The 13,201-nt window shown below is 39.4% G+C and overlaps 2 protein-coding genes and 1 long non-coding RNA gene across 5 annotated transcripts; 1 reads left to right on the forward strand and 2 right to left on the reverse strand.

Annotated features, from left to right (window-relative positions):
* Nucleotides 1,863–4,997, reverse strand: LOC18791364. 2 transcript variants are annotated; one of them, XM_007226512.2, is made up of 3 exons: nucleotides 4,693–4,997; nucleotides 2,824–2,921; nucleotides 1,863–2,384 (listed from the first exon to the last, which is right to left on the reverse strand). In XM_007226512.2, the coding sequence occupies exons 1-3, from the start codon at nucleotides 4,781–4,783 to the stop codon at nucleotides 2,076–2,078; spliced, it is 498 nt and encodes a 165-aa protein (XP_007226574.2). In that variant the 5' UTR covers nucleotides 4,784–4,997; the 3' UTR covers nucleotides 1,863–2,075. The 2 variants fall into 2 exon arrangements, 1 of the variants encoding a protein (XP_007226574.2); XR_002269773.1 differs by lacking the exon at nucleotides 2,824–2,921.
* LOC109946686 lies at nucleotides 6,471–8,791 on the forward strand. Its single transcript, XR_002269774.1, has 3 exons — nucleotides 6,471–6,734; nucleotides 7,612–7,675; nucleotides 8,604–8,791. It is a non-coding gene; the product is annotated as an uncharacterized LOC109946686 (long non-coding RNA).
* LOC18791343 (F-box/FBD/LRR-repeat protein At1g13570) lies at nucleotides 10,252–12,945 on the reverse strand. 2 transcript variants are annotated; one of them, XM_020555256.1, is made up of 5 exons: nucleotides 12,848–12,945; nucleotides 11,416–12,198; nucleotides 11,189–11,280; nucleotides 10,944–11,090; nucleotides 10,252–10,802 (listed from the first exon to the last, which is right to left on the reverse strand). In XM_020555256.1, exons 2-5 carry the CDS (start codon nucleotides 12,131–12,133, stop codon nucleotides 10,494–10,496), a joined length of 1,266 nt encoding a protein of 421 aa, XP_020410845.1. In that variant the 5' UTR covers nucleotides 12,134–12,198; nucleotides 12,848–12,945; the 3' UTR covers nucleotides 10,252–10,493. The 2 variants fall into 2 exon arrangements, with proteins under 2 accessions (XP_020410845.1, XP_020410844.1); XM_020555255.1 differs by having other exon boundaries at nucleotides 11,189–12,198.

The raw sequence follows: 13,201 nt of genomic DNA on the forward strand, positions 1-13,201 counted from the left end.
CACACTTCCATTTAGTCCCACATTGGAAGGGAGTTGTTTCCTTCTATGGTTTATAAGCACCAACACTTTAGAAATATTAAATAGAGTATTGGGTCTAGTGGAGGCAAAGTTGGGCCTCATCATGGTTTGGGCTTGAATTATATATATATATATATTTTGTATAATAAATATATAGTGAGTTTAAAAAAATTAGTATAGCCGTGCGGCTATACTTCTTTTTTTTTTTCATTTAAAAATAGGATGGCTTTACCTCTTTCACACGTGGGCCTAGGCCTCTTTGCCACGTGGGCTTAGGCCATGGGCCGGCCTTTATATATATAAATATGTGTATATAATAGAATAGCCGCCTGGCTATACTATTTTTTTTTGAATTTTTGAAAACAGTATAGCCGTGCGGCTATACTCGTTTTTTGCATTTAAAAGTAGTATGGCTTTACCTCTTTCACACGTGGGCTGAGGCTTCTTTGCCACGTGGGCTTAGGCCATGGTCAGGCCTTTATATATAAATATATATATTAGTATAGCCGCCCGGCTATACTATTTTTTTGAATTTAAAATAAAATAGCATAGCCGTTCGGCTATACCCTTTTTTTCCATTTAAAAAATAGTATGGCTTTACCTCTTTCCCACGTGGGCGGAGGCCTCTTTGCCACGTTGGCTAAGGCCATGGGCCGGCCTTTATATATAAATATATATAATAGTATAGCCGCCCGGCTATACTCCTTTTTTCCATTTAAAAAATAGTATGGTTTACCTCTTTGCCACGTGGGCTTAGGCCTCTTTGCCACGTGGGCTTAGGCCATGGGCCAGCCTTTATATATATATATATATATGAATATGTGTATAGCCGGCCGGCTATACCATTTTTTTGAATTTTTAAAAAAGTATAGCCGTGCGGCTATACTCGTTTTTTTGCATTTAAAAAACAGTATGGCTTTACCTCTTTCCCACGTGGGCTTAGGCCTCTTTGCCACGTGGGCTTAGGCCATGGGCCGGCCTATATATATATATATATATATGAATATGTGTATAGCCGGCCGGCTATACCATTTTTTTGAATTTTTAAAAAAGTATAGCCGTGCGGCTAGACTCCTTTTTTTGCATTTAAAAAACAGTATGGCTTTACCTCTTTCCCACGTGGGCTTAGGCCTCTTTGCCACGTGGGCTTAGGCCATGGGCCGGCCTATATATATATATATATGAATATGTGTATAGCCGGCCGGCTATACCATTTTTTTGAATTTTTAAAAAAGTATAGCCGTGCGGCTATACTCCTTTTTTTGCATTTAAAAAACAGTATGGCTTTACCTCTTTCCCACGTGGGCTTAGGCCTCTTTGCCACGTGGGCTTAGGCCATGGGCCGGCCTTTATATTTAAATATATATAATTGTATAGCCGCCCGGCTATACTATTTTTTTTTTGAATTTTAAAAAACAGTATAGCCGGTCGGCTATACTCCTTTTTTGCATTTAAAAAACAGTATGCTTTACCTCTTTCCCACGTGGGCTTAGGCCTCGGGCCGAAATTTATATATAAATATATATATATATATAATAGTATAGCCGCCCGGCTATACGATTTTTTGAATTTAAAAAAAATTAGTATGGCTACGTTTGACAACTATTATTGTAGCTAAGGAGACTTGCGTTTTGCTACATTTATAGTCAATCACGTTCACCTCTCTCTCTCTCTCTCTCTCTCAGACCAAATTTGACTCGCTTGCCAAATCTTATTGTAGTTATTTATTTTTCATTTTGTCATTAGCATTATTATTATTTTTGCGTACAGAATATATTATTGTATTCTGGAAAATACGTACGTAAGTGTCGAGGTTTCAAAATACATACGGAAAAAGGGAAACAAGACCGTGCAAATCACATGTCCTTTTTAATTTTGTCTCCAACTCATTCAAGAATCTACATATTGGAAGAAATCAATCAAGTACCAAAACTGTCTTCCTTGTTCACCACACAAACATTATTTAATTTTCGGAAAATATCAGAAATAAATAGTGGCAAATTACATGCTGCAAAAAGTGTATCACGTCTGTAGCAAAGAGGATTAAACAAGTGAAATTACAAAACAATTAACTCAGCTCCTGGAGGTAGTTTTTTACCTATCTGCAAAGCACGCTTTCTTGCTGCCCTCAGTTGTTTCTGGGTTGTAACAAATTCAGACAATAGAGTGGATTCTTCAACGACAACCTTTCTGAGATCGACGATAAACGTTTCAAGCGCAACGGCATTCTCAGAGAAGTACATGGCAAGCTCAGTGTCGATACTAGACCCAACGAACCCAGAAAATTTCACCACCTTAAGGCACTGATGAGGACATTTATTAACCTTCTGCAAATTCCTCAGACATGGCACTCGTGCCCATCTTAGCTGCACAAAGACACAAACAATAGCTTATCAATCTACCTTAGACACGTTAATTCCACATATACAAGTTTTTCAAAAACCACAGAAAAGCAATACAACTTTTAGAAGTTTGTGTGCATAAACATGAATCAACAAAAACCTTTCTGAAACCATTAAATAAACTTCCCAACTTTAAATTGTAAGACATGCTGAAAATAAATTTACATCCAATGTACATCTATGCAAGAAAGGAGACCGCTCTATCAATTTAGTCAAATTAAGGAGGCTTTGCCGATCACTTGCGACAACATTCAATGTTAAGTCCTTGAGACAAGTTAATTCTGGAAATTCTGGGTGCCTCACCATTGCACTCTGACAGATGAAAAGCAAATTTTGAAAATAAAGTCTATATATATATACATAAAATAATAATAATAAATACTGAATTATTTCATATACTGACCATATTCAGATTCATGTCCAAGTTGAGATTGAGAGTCACCAGCTGAGGAAGACAACTTTTAACCGGAAGAAAAGTTGGAACTATAGACCTAGTACTTTCTGCAAGTGATACATTTACAAGTTCACCGGTTATGTTTACAAATGACAAGGAGAGGTGTTTAAGGGACTTGATGCAGGAAACGCCGAAAGGGCTTCTAAATGGCTTATCTGGAAAGATATAACTGGCAGCTGAGGAATACAACTTTTAACCGAAAGAAAAGGTGCAATTATGGACCTAGTACTTTCTGCAAGAGATACATTAACAAGCAAGGGTGCATGCCTCAAACGAATACTGTCACAGAAACCCAACATTCCCTTATAAATAAATGATACGAGATTAGGAGCCCAAATCTCAACTAATCCTAAAGACGTACACTCACTTATTTGTAGGAAATTCAACCGGAGTGATGAACCAGCAACTTTCAAATTTACTAATTGATCTGAGCAAGAAATGCAGAGATGCTCAAGGAGTTCACAGTAGGATAGAAAGTGCTAAACAAGTTCGCCGGTTATATTTACAAAGGACAAAGAGAGGTGTTTAAGGGACTTGATGCAGGAAATACCAAAAGGGCTTCTAAATGGCTTATCTGGAAAGATATAACTGGGAGAAGAAAAACGAGACCGTCTGCCTGCTTCCAAATCTATCTCAAGGCCTTGAACTCTCCTCCACATTGCAAATTCAATCCAATTGTCGATTTCAGAACTACTAGGACTGTAATCGAGTGAGGAAGAACGAATTTTGAATTCATCTAAGGATGGACCCTGGTGCAATTGCAAGACTTGATTCACCCAATTGTAACTAGATGTTGTTTTCACTCGTTGCCTTCTTTTCTTCTGTGGTTTGGATAATGCATCTATATCATCGAAGTTGAGACAAGTAATCTGTTTCCACACACAGATCCACCTCTTAGAGAGGACACGAGTTCTTGCTGCTTCCCTGATACCCAATAAGGAAAGAATGCTAATTAGAATGACATCTGGTAGCTGACTGATCTGATCCTCCTCCGAATAATTATCTTCCTTATCACCCAAATTGATTGGAATCTTTTGTCGTTTCCCATATGTCCATCCAGAATGCTTAGCCTTTCTTTTCGGCATGGAAGTTAGAACACCCTTGTTATTAATTTACTCTCTTCTTAAATATTACAATGTAATGAAATAAGCTGCAGAAGTGGAGCGAACCGATTGTTACTAAAACCAACTATCAAACACATGAAAAGAAGCGAACATCTATAATAAACGAAGGCGGCGAAAAAGTTGGGTTCGTGAATACAAATAATCTAAGCTAGTGACTCTAGCAGTGAAACCTTAAAACAAAGAAAAGAAGACAAGGCTGCAGATTAAAAGCTGGTGCTGGTGTTTTTCATTCACAACAACGTTTATGAAATCACACTTGTATTTGATTCCGCGTAAATAAAAAGCAGGGAGGAAGCCAATAGCTGATTAAAAGGCCCTGCTTTTCATTCAAAACTTTGCAATCTAGAATTACCAAAGCAGCTACCCTATTATTTATAGGCAGCAAACCGACTAAAATCCACCAAATCCAAATCCAAATCCAAACCCAAGTCCAACTGGGAAACTACATTCCTATTTCCCTCTTTTTAAAGGAGAAGCGGAACCTTTTCTACGTATTTGGTACAACTACAACATCTATAGACAATTTTGGATGTAAGCCATGGAACATAATTGCGCCTTTGAAAGAGTAAATCTGACACTGATAGGTATTTTGATTTCAAAAGCTGGCGAATTTGATTGAAAATCGTCATGTAACTCAAAACTCCAAACTTATAACAGGAAATGAAGTTACGCAAATCGAAAGGGAAGAACTTACTTATTTGAGGGGTGGACAGCCTCGGCATATCTGCAACGCCTCTAGCCGCGAAGGGAAATGGGAAATGGGGAAATGGGAAAGTCATCAACATGGTTTACCCTGTCCCCCAGATGGGATCTCTGTTTTGAGCTGGCTTTCTTTACTGTTATTTGGTTGGGGTCGAGCCAGTTTACTAAACTCCGACGGAGCCTTAGATTTGTCTAGACTCTAGCCCTTAGTGTAATTGGTTTCTGTCTGTGTTCTTGCCGACTCTGCCAGCTGTGTTGTATTTGTTTCCCTTCTGGGCTGTTTTAAATACAACCACCTCTTTCAGAACTGAAAAATAAAATAAAAACGACCAACTCTCTGGCGGGTTTCACCTTGATTTTTGTTTGGAGGGGTAAAATGGGAATTTCAAACGTAAGTTGGGTCTAAAATTAAATGGACCCAACTCGGTCCGGTCCATTTAGTAATTCCTACACAAAACTTACAAGTAGAGGCCCGCCCAAGAAGGCTTAAAAAAAACAAAGGCCTAGCCGGTCGGCGAGAAACACATGAAGGGCTCGTTTGGGAATGCTTCTTTATGAAGCGCTTATGTAAGTAGCGCTTATGCCAGTAGCACTTATGACATAAGGGCTTCTACAAAGAAGAAGTTTGTTGTTTGGATGTTACATTTAAAAGTGCTTTCCCAAAATATTATAATAAATATAGGAAATAAAAATTAACAGGATTCCAAAATAAAAACACAGCTTTTAAAAGTTGTGAAATGTAAAGATAGTGATGGATTAATAGAAGCTTAAAGGTTTCCATGGGTGTTTTGGCGTCTGTTGGCCTTTTCACGGGTAGTGTTTTGGTTTTAATAGGAGAGAAAAAGTGAGGAAAAAAAAAGAAGAAAGGAAGGGTATCTTGGCATTTAAAAAAAATTAAATATAGGTATTTTCGGCATTTTAAAAGTTTCATTAAAGGGAGCCAAGTGCTTCCCTTGTTTTTGTCCTGCAACGCTTTTAAGAAGAAGCACATCTCAAGTGCTTCTTCTAAAACCACTCCACGTGCTTTTGGATCTCACCCAAAAAGCTTTTGCAATTTTTGCCAAACACCATTTTTAAAAGACAGAAGCGCTTTTACTCATTTAGAAGCACTTTTCGCTGCTCCAAAAGCACTCCCAAACGAGCTCGAATACTAAGAAACTAGCTTCTTCGCATGCGCTTCTACGTCTGAGAGAGGCTTTTAAAAAAAAAAATAAAAGAATTAAAAATAATAATAGGTAGTTGTGTTCCATAAAAATATGACATATTATCTAATTTTGTTTTAATATGAAAAAAAATGAATTTACCATATTATCCTCATTTAATTAATACTTTCAATTCTTAATGTTTGAATTAACCAAAGACAATTTCTCTGCTAATTTTTTTTAAAAAAAATTTCAAAGGGTGAAATTGGAGTGTCAAATCTAGCTAGAACAAAAAGTTTAATTTCTTATAAAAATAATACACATGGCAAATTTTGTGTAAGAACCCAAACCAAAATATCTAAAAATTAAGATTTCTTTATTCCAACCAAAAGACGATTTTGCCCTCGCATATTTTAATGGGGGAAATTTGACTTTTTGATCGAGAAAGAATTTGGGAATTCCGCTTGCACCGTTGCGTAGAGCACGGCAAAACGAGTCCGTAGACACGGAGTAGACCCGAATCGGAGTTCTAACGAAGAAAATACGATCAAAATATCGCGAAGGGCAAAACGGTAATTTGGAAAAAAGTCAGATTTTTATCCCTTTCTCTCTCTCCTCCCCTCAGCTTTCTCTCTCTTCTCTCTCTCTCTCTCTCCCTCGCGCGAGCTGTCGCCAGCTCTCCCCTTCCGATCAACGCAGCGGCCACCACAGGGCACGCCGATCTACGGCGTTGGTACCTTCGGCTTCGTCTCGCCGCTGCCGTCACGCCACGACCAGTCTCCGCCCACGGGACGACCGGAGCTTGCCGGAAACTGGGAGAGAACCGCCGGATTTCACCCGATTTTCAGTCCCTTCGTTCTCCCTCGTTTCTCAACCAAATCAATCGAGTGAGGTATGGATTTTCACCTATTTTTCGTGCTCTAACTGATGGTTGGCTGGGTTTAGATCGATTTCACCTCTAGGTTGCTCAATTTTCGATTTGAAAATCGGCCGAACTTTGGCCGCCGTGATCGGCCACTTTTTGGGGTATGTCCAAGAACAAAAATGACTCCAAATGGGGTGTTTTACCTAGGATAGGAGTTTGGGGTCTTGGTTCCGAGATTTTTCGACGAACCCTAATCGCTTTGGACACCCGATCTGCCCGCGCGTGTGGCGGCGCGTGGGCGAGGGTGGTGGCATGACTCTGGACAGTTTTGAGGTCCTCGTGCCGTCATGAGCAAGTAGGATTTCGCGGATCTCGATTCGGAGTCCGTTTGAGCCCCAAACGGATTTTCCATATCGCGCGATCCTTGGGTGCAGTGTCGTTAAATCGTTGGATCGCGCTGAATTTTGGATATGTCGGTCTAGGTGATTTCAGGATCGCGTAGGATTCGACGGATTGCGAATCGGAGTCCCGGATACTCCGAAATCGCGAATCCTGGGGCTAGGGTTTGGATTTTAAGCGATAATGCGATTTTGGCTAATCCGACCGTCCGTTTCGGACCGAATTCGCGGAACATGGTTCCCTCTCTATGAGGAACCTTCAGGGAAGCCCAGATTGGCCATCGGAGATCGTGGACCCCACGGGTCCCGGGTCGGCCGATCTGTCAGTTTATCGCTTAGCTGAGCGTCGGACCTTCCAAAACTGGTCCAAGTGTCTGAAAGGGATAATGTGGGCATAAGAGTAACTTGAAATGAAATGCACGTATTTCTAGGAGCCGGGGGCAGGGTGTTTAATTTAAATTCTTTTTATCCAGCAGTTTATTAATTTATTATTCTTGGATAATCAGGCACCAGGAGTCCAGCTAACCCACATGAGGGACCTTCGAAGGGTCCAGCTAGCTCGGACCAGCAGTGAGTGGACTTTTCTTTCGTAAAAGATTTTATAATTATACTTTCTATTTGATCTTGAATAAATGATATAACATGAATTTTATTGTGAAATATCTTTATTTCTATAAAAAATTAGCCGAATAAACAGATTTGAGATTCTTGATACAGAAATTTGTAATTTAACTCAGATTTACCAGAGTATAGAGGGTATCATATTTTATCAGAGATAGTTGTTATAGACCACCATGTACCCACCCTCTATTTGGTGATTATCCAGAGTTGGACCGATGTCTACGGACATCCAGTCCGATTTCAGTTTATGTCAGTGCACTTGACTTTGCCTCACGATTTCCGGGGACGCTCGGACCGTGAGTGCCAGAATTTGCGGCTCGGCAGACTTGGTGTCCCGAGACCTGCCAGGATTGCGGCTCGGCTGACTCTGTGTCCCCGAGACCTGCCAGGATTGCAGATCAGGCTGACTACGGTCCCCTGCATCCTGCCTGAGCGACTCGAGCTGACTTGGTGTCATCGAGGACCTGTCGGCGGATCAGGCTGATCATAGTCCCCTGATTTCGCCAGTTTGCGGCTCGGGTAGCCTGTGTGACGCCCGAGACCTGCCAGGGAATTGACGGCTATCACATGGGTACAATTAGGTGGCAGTTTTAAAGGATTCTTTTTAAACCTTTTTAGTGCAGTTATTGTTTCACTCATTTCTATCAGTATGTTCGATACTCAAACATGTGTTATACTGATATATCTTTGTTTAGTATGTGAACATTTATATAGTTATGTTTATCTATGTTTAAATTAAATGTCTCGAGTTTGATTATGATCAAATCATAGCTTTTATATCCCTATGTTTTTCAAACGGGGGTTATTATGTTCTAAATTGTTTTCACGAACATTATTTTTGTCCACTCACCATTTTAACCTTGTTTTTCGCCCCCAGGCCGTAGAAGAAGGAAGGAAACCACCCGGGCCATCATCTTAGCTCCCGCCCCACCACCGAAGCGTAGGATCTCGTTGTAACTTTTCTTAGTTCTGTAAATTTGTATAGAAAGGCTCTGATATCTTGTTGAACATGAGAAACTGGAGTTGAGATTTGTTGGTTGTATTAATCTGGCGGTTGGTGTATTATTTGAGACTGTTTGATAGGTGGAAGATTTTGGGTTTGGTCAAAATACAGGGGAGACTCTGCCGAATTTTCAGCAGAAGTCTGAGGGAAATTTTAAAAGAAATTGAAAAAGGAAAGGGTAAAAAGGTCATTTGTGCCCGACATTCGCCAGGTGTCGGACACGCACAGGATTCGGCTCAGATTCCAAAGAGGAAATTGGGTCGGGTCCTGTCATTTTGAGTAGAAGTATCACCAGCTGACGTGATGATATCGTACTATTCTATAATTTTTCCAGCTGGAGGGGGAGTATTAACTAGAAGAAATATGAATTCCTTAATTATAGGATCTTATAAATTAGAGATTGTAATTTACTTTCTGTACAAGACTTACCTAGAATGGCTTAGCTATTAATTGTATAAGAATTACATCCTATTGTAGATTTTAAGATCAAATAACATAGAGATGTTGTAAAGTCAACAATGTGGATCCCAAAATGGCAAGCCCCACTACCCAATTGATTGAAGAATATTAATGATGTTTGTCTGCCAATTATTCGAGCGAAGCCAAATACCTGTGAAGTGAACAGCCAATGTCTTTGGCTTATAAATAGATACCTCCATCAGGAGAAGAGGGCGCTTAGAGAAGAGGAAGAGAAGGAAGAAAGAACGTGAGTGAGTGGAGAGGAAAGATAGCAGAGAGAAATTCTCAAAGAGAGAAAATTCAGTGAGCCACACATATTGTAAACACTAAAGTTGTAGCCCTATTATTTTATATAGTAGAAAAGTTACTACTGCTGCTCCGAGGACGTAGGCATAACCGAACCTCGTTAAATGTTGTGTCTCATCTACTTTACGTGCAGCTCAATATTCACACATATTCCAGTTCATTTTATAACAAGAGAGATATTCTCCCTAGCAATCTCCTTATTTTTCTAACAGTAACAAACAACTTGGGATTCCCCACCCCTTTTTTTCCGCCTAGCTTCATTCAGGGCCTTTTTAAACTTTATTTTCCTCTTCCATACTATTTAGATCTTTTCCCCTTCACCCGTCTCATGGCCCGACAAAGTGGTGACTGACTGGATTAAATATACAGTGAAGATTCCTCCCCTTGTTTCTTCTACGACAAAGTGGTGTCTAGATTAACAGCTTCCTCTAAACTGGAATCAACACCAATACGATGTCAGCTTTGCATATAGGGCTTCTGTACATATTGATATACGGAATTGTTATTTATTTCCTGAATAGAAAAATGGGCTGAAAAAATCATAACTATACTTAACAATGTTGCTTTTGCTAATTCGAATTGAAGGGTGATATAAAATCGGTCTATTTCCGGCATCATACCCATAGTTAGCGCATTCATCATAGTTAGAAGCTCTAGCTCCGTATCAAAGTCACGGTCGTCACTATCATCAAGTACATATCCCGTGTACATCTAAGTACTGCTGTTCTTAAATCTAGCTGCCTAGAACTCCAACAGAAACACACAATGTCCCATGAACGTAATGAACCAAAACAAGATCCATACAAAAAGTCATAGGCCAAAGAGTAGCTAAGCAGCTAGATTTAAGAACTTATAATAGTGAAGATTTCCACGTCTTCTCCAACAATCGTTGGTCATCACGACCATACATTATTTCAATTTCCGAATATGTCAGAAATAAATAGTAGCAAATTACATGCTGCAAGAAAGTCTGTAGCAAAGAGGACTAAACAAGTGAAATCACACAACAATTAACTCAGCTCCTGGAGGTAGTTTTTCTCCAATCTGCAAGGCCCGCTTTCTTGTTGCCCTCATTTTTTTCTGGGTTGTAACAAATTCAGACAATGGAGTGGATTCTTCAACGACAACCTTTTTGAGATCGATGATAAACGTCTCAAGCGCAACGGCATTCTCAGTGAAGTACGTGGCAAGCTCAGTGTCGATAATAGACCCAACGAACCCAGAAAATTTCACCACCTTAAGGCACTGATGAGGACATTTATTAACCTTCTGCATATTCCTCTGACACGAGTCACGTACCCATCTTAACTGCACGAGGACATAACAAAAGCTTACGAATCTACCTTGGAAAGTTGATTCCACATAAATCAATTACAATTCACAGTTCTCAAACCATTATATAAACTTCCCAACTATTAAAATTTTAAGATATACTGAAAATAAATTTACCTTCAATGTAAATCTATGCAAGAAAGGTGACCGCTCTATCAGTTTAGTCAAAGCAAGGAGGCTTAGCCGATCAGTTGCGATAACACTCAACGATAAGTCCTTGAGACAAGTAAATTCTGGAAATTCTGGGAGCCACACCCCTCCTCTCTGAAAGATGAAAAGTTAAAGTCAAAATTTGGAATATATATATATATATATATATATATATGTACATAAATAAACATTGAATTATTTCATATACCGACCGAATTCAGATTCATGTGCATGTTGAGAGTCACCAGCTGAGGAATGCAACTTTTAACCGAAAGAAAAGGTTCAATTATAGACCTAGTACTTTCTGCAAGAGATACATTAACAAGCAAGGGTGCATGCCTCAATCGAATACTGTCACAATAACCCAACATTCCCTTATAAATAAATGACACGAGATTAGGAGCCCAAATCTCAACTAATCCTAAAGACGTACACTCACTTATTTGTAGGAACTTCAACCGGAGTGATGAACCAGCAACTTTCAATTTTACTAATTGATCTGAGCAAGAAATGCAGAGATGCTCAAGGAGTTCACAGTAGGATAGAAAGTGCTCAACAAGTTCGCCGGTTATATTTACAAAGGACAAAGAGAGGTGTTTAAGGGACTTGATGCAGGAAATACCAAAAGGGCTTCTAAATGGCTTATCTGGAAAGATATAACTGGGAGAAGAAAAACGAGACCGTCTGCCTGCTTCCAAATCTATCTCAAGGCCTTGAACTCTCCTCCACATTGCAAATTCAATCCAATTGTCGATTTCAGAACTACTAGGACTGCAATTGAGTGAGGAAGAACGAATTTTGAATTCATCTAAGGATGGACCATGGTGCAATTGCAAGACTTGATTCACCCAATTGTAACTAGATGTTGTTTTCACTCGTTGCCTTCTTTTCTTCTGTGGTTTGGATAATGCATCTATATCATCGAAGTTGAGACATGTAATCTGTTTCCACACATAGATCCACCTCTTAGAGAGGACACAAGTTCTTGCTGCATCCCTAATACCCAATAGGGAAAGAATGCTGATTAGAATGACATCCGGTAGCTGACTGATCTGATCCTCCTCCGAATAATTCTCTTCCTTATCAACCAAATTGATTGGAATCTTTTGTCGTTTCCCATATGTCCATCCAGAATGCTTAGCCTTTCTTTTCGGCATGGAAGTTGGAACACCCTTGTTATTAATTTACTTTCTTCTTAAATATTACAATGTAATGAAATAAGCTGCAGAAGTGGAGCAAACCGATTATTACTAAAACCAACTATCAAACAGATGAAAAGAAGCGATCATCTATAATAAACGAAGAAGGCGAAAAAGTTGGGTTCGTGAATACAAGTAATCTAAGCAACCTTAAAAACAAAGAAAAGAAGACAAGACTGCAGATGAAAAGCTGGTGCTGGTGTTTTTCATTCACAACAACGTTTATAAAATCACACTTGTATTTGATTCTGCGTAAATAAAAAAGCAGGGAGGGAGCCAATAGCTGATTTAAAAGCCCCTGCTTTTCATTCAAAATTTTGCAATCTAGAATTACTAAAGCAGCTACCCTATTATTTATAGGCAGCAAACCGACTAAAATCCACCAAATCCAAATCCAAGTCCAACTGGGAAACTACATTTCTATTTCCCTCTTTTTGAAGGAGAAGCGGAACCTTTTCTACTTATTTGGTACAACTACAACATCTAAAGAAAATTTTGGATGTAAGCCATGAAACATAATTGCGCCTTTGAAAGAGTAAATCTGACACTGATAGGTATTTTGATTTCAAATACAAAAAAGCTGGCGAATTTGATTGAAAATCGTCATGTAACTCAAAATTCCAAACTTACAACAGGAAATGAAGTTACGCAAATCGAAAGGGAAAAACTTACTTATTTGAGGGGTGGACAGCCGCGGCATATCTGCAACGCCAACCTCTAGCCGCGAAGGGAAATGGGAAATGGGAAATGGGGAAATGGGAAAGACATCAACGGCTCCGAAGACCAACTTATGTGGCTGTTTGGAGGGATAAAAGGGGAATTTCAAACGTGTTGGGTCTAAAATTAAATAGACCCAACTCTTACACACGAGATCGGTCCGGTCCGTTTATGAAACACAAAAAGTAGAGGCCCGCCCAAGAAGTAAAAAAAGAAACAAAGGCCTAGTGGGTCAGCCAGAAACACATGAATACTAAAAAAAGAAAGTTAAAAAAAGGCCTATCACAATGAAAGACTATGTCAGCCACA

Source organism: Prunus persica, chromosome G1 (assembly GCF_000346465.2).
Source record: "Prunus persica cultivar Lovell chromosome G1, Prunus_persica_NCBIv2, whole genome shotgun sequence".
NCBI lineage: Eukaryota > Viridiplantae > Streptophyta > Magnoliopsida > Rosales > Rosaceae > Prunus > Prunus persica.